Raw genomic sequence first — 7,066 nt, forward strand, 5'->3', positions numbered from 1 at the left:
CCCCTCCGCCATACACTTTACTAAATCTCCATGACCCTTGGAAGTAGTGTTGGGGGCCGAAACGATGGTTCTCGAGAAGAACAACAAATCACATACACGGTAAAACATTTTCCAACATTTCTTTAACAATATAGCTGATATAAATTACATCTCTGAAGACCGTTACAACTCTAACTGAAGTAAACCTTTTTCTTTGTTTTGACTAAAACATGCTGACGTACCAAATTGATTTAACGCGTTGTGTTTTGTTGGTTGCGCCGTCAAAGAAGATTACGACGCAAGCCGTCGGAAAACTTCCACAGAGAAAGATAAAAAAAACTGTAACGTTATTTACTGCGTTATTTATTGTAAGTGTGATGCCTTTATAAGTATTACATGCGTAATTTTCACTCTTCATACCTCGCAAGGGCTAGTAGTGTGGAGAGTGTCGAAACCAGAGGTCCTGAACCTCGTACCACAATCCCACAAGTGCGCGCAACGAACGATGAAGCCCCCTCAAAAAAAAAAAAGGAAAAAAGAAATACTTCTCCCCATCGACTTGGGTTGGATAAAAGACGGCACGCGTCCGATAGAAACTATTCATTTCTACTCGCGTCTCGTCGAACGTGGCTTGTACGAAGTGTGGCAGAGAGAGAGAGAGAGAGGGGGGGAGAGGGGGGGTGGAGACCTTCTCGGGATAGACCAGAGGGAAAGGAAGGGCCGGGCGGGGCGATCGCGCCTTGCTCGGGATTGGAAAGGGTGGGGTCCTTGGGCTTTCACTACTGACTACTGCGTCCCGACTAGGACTTTAAGGCGCGGCAGAAGGAGGCGCGCGACATCGCAATTTCGCAACATTCCAAAAGCCCCGTGAAAAGAACTACCCGATTTGATTCGGCACCCCGCTGCCGCTGCTGCTGCTGCTGCTGCTGCGCCTGCCGAGTTCAAAAGGCGAGCGAAGCATCATCCCCACCCAATCCGTCGCCCTAGTACAAAGAGGTGGGCACGCAATAGGGCGCTTATTCACGACGCTCGGCGACGTCGTAAAGGGCTTGCTGCCTGCGCAAAGGGTACTACTGTCACAATAATTACAGAAAAAAACAAACACTGGATCTTTAAAAAATATCTATAGAAGGAAGTACTTAATGATTGGGTAAGAAAAGCCAATCTTACACACATCTAAAGTTGAATTGAAAGTAAACACTTTTGTACCAAAGTTGCGACATGGCCTGAAAGGTTCTGTTTTCCACTGATAGCATTTCTATCGTGACAGTGGGCGAGACAGGGGAGAACCATGACAAGCGTCGCACGAAGAAGTTTACCTTCGTGTCGCAACAACAGCTCTCTATTTCTCTATCTCTGATGAGATCACGGCGTTGTGCATCAGCCCAAGAGGCGTGCCTCGCAATCGTACGGTCGAATATAGCCCAGCCAACCACTCCAGCCGCACGGAGCAGTCGCGTTCGCAGCCAGTCGCCATGCCCGGAGGCCATGCCAGCACACCTCTACACCGCTCGACTCGACACTGGATCCCGAGACAGCCACTTATTTCAACTTCGGAATGACTCTTTACTTAACCCCCACCCCACCGCCACGCGCGCGCCCATACGCGTCACCATGTGTCAAGGTCAAGGTCAAAGAAACTTCATTGATGAAAAGTGAAAAGGGCGTAAGTCCACGGACTTAGCATTGGACTCACTCACGCCCTTTCACCAGTGACTTCTGGGATTCAGGTGGAACAACCGTGAAAAATATTGCCTATCGCCAAAGTCCTTTGGTATTCCCAAACGTGTAAAATTTCGGAAGACGGTGCGGCAGGGCTCCTCCTCGACCCTCAGCAGCGCTCCGCTCCTCCGGCACCGCGCTCGTGTGTGGGGTCCTCGTGCACGTCATGCGCACGTCACGCGTATGGTCCCGAGCCGTGCTATCCGCCGGGCGGACCGATCGAGAGGAGCTGAACTAGACGGACTATTATACAGCGGACTATTACTGGCACGCCACGCCGGAACAAGGGTCAGGCATCCACGGGGTGAAAAGGAACGGGGTGGGCGACGCCATAAGGGCCAAGTGGAGAACGACGACAGCTGTGAGGAAAGCGAAGGAAAGAAGAATGCGAATTAGAATGGTTGGTTCTATTTTAAATTAAAACTAGACTAGACTTGTTAAGTTATTACCACGTTCCTATGCTGAGAATTCGGCTGGTTAATATTTTTTAGGATATACACCAATCCCACAGGTTCGGAAAGAAATTTAATTTCTTCGCGGTATGATCACGTTCTTTGCAGAAATTTTTCCCATATGTATGAAATAATTTAGTTCGTCATCACTTCTACAATGCAGCGACTCACTCGTTCCCGGAGGCATCGTGTTTCTAGAGTGCCATAAGAGGAAATTAGAAAATAAGACAAATCAACTGAAAGGACATCAATCAAATCAGTGTTGTGCGACTTCGAGCAGCGACCTCGGGGCTAAAGAGAGTGAGAGTAAGGGGGGTGGGAAGAGAGAGAGGGGGGGAGGGACACTCGGGAAAGTCTCTCCCTCGCACACAGCTCCAAGACCAGAGGCCGGAGGCCTCACAGTCTCCTCTTCGCCCTTCTCCTCCACACAGTAAAAATGGTTTAGTAATTTTACAACCTCGTCTGTAATAGTTACAACCCTACATGGAGGTAGCATTTTTAGCCAGGGTTGATAGTATTAATTGATAGCCAACGAGTTGGAAAACGAATTGCTACAACACTGTGTTCATTCAACTGCCTGGATTTCATTTAATTAATGTGGGGTTTGCCTTGTGAGCTCATAGCTCATGTGCCCTCTTTGGCTGATTGTAATTTTACAATCAGAGCTGTAGTTTGATGGTTGCGCAGCTATCAAAGGTAACGAGCCCCTGTCCCCTAAAGACTTTTGGCATACAAAAAGTTGAAAAGATACAATATTTTTGTAACACTGCGCTCCTCTCCTCTCCCTTCCACACATGCCAAGGACGTTTAATACACTATCAACCACGGCAAAGTCAGCGCTCTTGTGAGAGGAGTCTGCCGAGAGGCACAAAGAGAGCGAAAAAGAAAACCGCTCAACGAGATGAAAAATCGCGCGCGTCTCGGCCGGCGCGCGGGGCGAAAGAATGCGTGTCGCAAAATTCGATAAGTGATATGGGCGGGAGTGGAAGTCGCCCACCCGGGGAGCTCTCGGACGCTAGCCGGCCAGGGCGGCGGAGCCAGGGCAGGTCACAGGATATGAGGCTCTTTTTGTCCGCAGAACATTCTAATCTCGCGCCCATGCGGCGTAGCGGGCGGGCGGCAGCGCGGCCGCGAGGTATGGGGAAGCAGGAGGGGGGCGGCCGCGGTCGGGAGGCACATTCCATTTCCTTTCCATCTGCTTCGTGGGGACGCTGACGAATGTCAGCGGGCGTTGAGTGGAGGGAGAGTGTTAGGGAATGGGACACCGTCATGCTCCTCCCGCCCTCCCCTCCTGCTCTTCCGTCCGCTCTCTCCTACACCCTCTGGGCCTACTACACTCTCTCTCTCTCTCTCCTCGCCCAGCCTCAACGTCAAACTGGCGTCCACACGTGTTTGGCGCATTCCCCCGCACGCGCGCGCACTCCCACGCAACGTGCCCAAGGCCACGTGTCCACACAAAAGACTCAATATCTTTTGTTTCCCAACTGTAGTTACACAGGGCGCCCGGTCTGACTTGGACAAACACAGGGTGAGCTAAAAGACTCCTTCTGGGGGGAGTAAGTCGTCCTCGACGAGCCGCACTCGAGGAGCCGAGGCTGGGGAAGGGGGGTGACTCACCTCTGCTGAACTGGTTGTAGTTGTGGATGACCCGTTCCGCGTTCTTCCTCGCCACGTAGAACCACTCAGACTTGTTGCCCAGGTACTTGTACTCGACGGCGAGGTCCTTGACCAGGATGGGGCCCTCGGGCAGGCGGTAGGCGAACGGGCAGAAGAGCCAGTAGTCCTTGTACTGGTAGGCGTCGTAGCAGTTGCCCGCCGCGAAGATGTCGTCGTCGAACTCGACCATGGCGAACACGGCGGCGTGCAGCAGGTACTCCGAGTGCATGACCTCGGCGCCCGCGTACTTCCACAGGCGGGTCAGCATGTTGGCACGATTCACCGCCACGTCCGCCTCCACGCGGAAACGCTCCTGCAATCAAAGAAAAAGAGAAATGAATTACACGTACACAAACACAAACTGCTGAAAGAAACAGAAAATTCGAACAGTTGAGAACTTTCAATTTTTAACCCAATTTCAAGCTGCAAAATAGTTATTGCAAATTGTTAGCAAGAGATACAGCTGTAAATTTTCAGTGCGACGTAGTGGTTGATTTTTACAATAGTAGACTGTAGATTATTTTCTGAAGAGCGGGATAAAGAGGTTCCCTAAACTGACAGGATCAAGTCCCGCCTGCCGTACAAATGAAGCCTAATTGTGCATTCTGCTCTGAACACCCGACGCGAAATCGGGAACCCAACATTCCCACAACTGCGCGAATCTGAGATAGGGTGGCGCCTGGCTGGCCCGGCTGTCAGCGCCGGTGCGCAATGAATTATTTTCAAACACGCGCTGCCCCGGCCCGGCCCGTCCGCACGCGTTTCCCTGACAATATCAATCGCTCGTTAATTCCCCTGGAAGCCCACCGCACGGCGAAGGGTCGCGGGCAGGCCTCGCCCCCCTCCCGGCCTGCGGGACGACGGCACTGGCTGCCGGGCCAGAGAGGAACCCAGGAGGACCTCAGGAGGACCTCCAGCAGGAGGGCTTCCAGCAGGAGGACTCCAAGGAAGTAGGACGTCCCGCGCAGGAGGATCCCGAAGCAGGAGGATCTCCGAGGATGCCCCATCTCCCAGCAGGATGATCCCCCTCTCGCAGCAGGAGGACCCCAGTATGAGGGCACCGCAGCAGGAGAATCCCCTAGCAGGGCCCACTGCAGGGCCCAGCTCCCAAACGCCGCAACGACAGCTGGCACAGTCAGAGAGTTTGAGTCGCCAACGCCACAAATGCAAATGCCACCTAGAATGGGTTTCAAAGGTCAGGCGCAGCGGGTTTCGCACCGGCAAAATGCAACGCAAAATGTTAGCTGAACGACAAGCAGAACGACACGAAACGAAAAAAGTTAGTGGTAACATACAGTTTGGAATAAAGGTTCTGGAAACGTGTTTAGGTTTATGGAAGAAGCCATGCACGAGCTTGGTAGCGGAATCCCAACTGCGAGAAGGCAACGTTTAAAAAACCTTCCTTCCCGCCAATCAGACGCCGAGCAGACGGTCCGCGGCCAGACCCTTCCCGCCCCAACTTGAGACTGAGCCCCGCACTTTTCCCCTTGTCCGAGCGCGCCAGCGCCACCAGTAAAGTTGGATTGAAATTCATCCCCGGGATTTCCCCGGCCAAGATCAGCCGAACCGCCGCGGTCAGCCAGGGTTACCGGGTTCGCTAAAAAAAAAAAGTTGGCCGGGCGCCGCTCGGGCGGCTGATCGACCCGAAAAGAAAAGAAAAGGGCGCGGCGGGAGAAAATCGTCGTAGCCTTCTCCTTTTCTTTCCTGAAAGCAGATAAGAAAAGAGGACGACCAGAGCTGATTAAGACCACGGCTCTTATCTTGCGGACGGATGCGTTGCAGGGAGGAACAGCAAAGGGTCAGGGGGTCAAGGGAGTATAGCGGTCGAATTCACCGCGTAATAAAGTATTTCTAAAATACATTCCTCAGTAAGGGTCGAGTATGTGACTGCTAATGCAAAAACATTACTTCCTTTAAATCGCCACGCAGGGTAAAAAAAAAAAAACAAGCTTAATTAAGAATTATCGTGAAAGCTGGTGATAGGAATGTAGGATTATGTAAAATTACGTCTTGTATTGTACAGCTAGACTCTAGTGTAGGTGTTTTAAGGTCATCATCTAAAAACCGGAAAACGATTCACCTCTTTTTGTAAACCGTCACCAATGCAGGTTGGTTTTCAGGATCGTCTCTCCATCCCCCACTTTAATCCATATGGGTTGCATCCACAGAGTCACGATGTGTGCGGATGTGTGCGTTCTACCCGAACCCGTGTCTTCTGGTATCCCGGCGGTGCTCCCATGACGTAGGTACGGCCCCGGTGGCGTGGTGCGGTTGGGCGGGGCGGGGCGTGACGGTTCACTGGACCGGAACGCCTGCCCGGCGACCGATAGGTACCAACGGCAACATTTATTAAATCCCCGCGCCGTATTGCCTTCAGCGCCAACGCCACCGTGCGGTGAAATATACGGGGGCGGCCGCGATACGTCGGGCAAGGAAAAAGCGGCGGCCAAGAAAAGCAAGCTGTGTGTCATAGGTGTGGACGCGGTGCGGGGGCGCCTCGCGGATTACGTTTCAGAGTACACTCTGTACGGGAAGCAATTTATGAGAAGGGAACTTTGTGAGCAGCGCGCTTCTAAAGGGCCCACACTAAGAACGCTAGTGTGTGATAATAGTCACAGACTTGTGCCTTGCACCAATGGAATGGCGTCCACGCTCCCTACAAGTGTGATGCTGGAGTTTTCAAGTGCCTGTGATACTAAAAGTATTTCTGGCCGTGCCACTCTTCATCAGGTATGGGCAAAATCGGACATAACGTTATGGCAAAGGATCAACACTAAAGCTGGCAGTTGGGCCCGCGATGGTGGCGACGATATCAACAGTCACGAGCGTTCGCGGGAGACGTGCTCTCCGTGTGCGGGCTAGTAGGAGGCGACCGAAGTGCTCCTCGAGGAGACGCACGAGGTCGCGTGGAGAACGTCCTGAGAGGGCCGCGCAGGGGTCAGCACCCGGAGCGGCTGGAGCAGCCGGAGCGCCCCACGGAGCGCGGCCGGGCAGGGCCTTAGCGCGAGGACGCTCATTTAGATTGATGACCCATCCGGATACAGCGGCGTCTCCTCCTCCTTCAAGAACCCCCCTTCCCCCCTCCCCGCCCCTGTCCTCACCAAGTTTCCCCCCAGTCTGCCGTCGAGCCACAAGGGCGAAGGCATGCGGCGATTGCGGGGCCCCTCTGGGGGTTGTGGGGAGAGGGAGCGAGGGGTGGCTGGAGTGGGAGGGGAGGGATATCCCCTCCGGACAGCCGGGCTGCTACTGCAGATCCA

The 7,066-nt window shown here is 53.3% G+C and overlaps 1 protein-coding gene across 1 annotated transcript in view; it reads right to left on the reverse strand.

The window, feature by feature from the left end:
• LOC113210928 (uncharacterized) overlaps window positions 1–7,066 on the reverse strand; it is a 239,936-nt gene that overhangs the window by 161,610 nt on the left and 71,260 nt on the right. Inside the window, exon 2 of the mRNA XM_052267464.1 lies at window positions 3,771–4,122. Coding sequence (XP_052123424.1) covers window positions 3,771–4,122 — 352 coding nt within the window. The remainder of the gene's footprint in view (window positions 1–3,770; window positions 4,123–7,066) is intronic.

This window comes from Frankliniella occidentalis, unplaced genomic scaffold (genome assembly GCF_000697945.3).
Source record: "Frankliniella occidentalis isolate FOCC.00 unplaced genomic scaffold, Focc_3.1 Scaffold53, whole genome shotgun sequence".
NCBI lineage: Eukaryota > Metazoa > Arthropoda > Insecta > Thysanoptera > Thripidae > Frankliniella > Frankliniella occidentalis.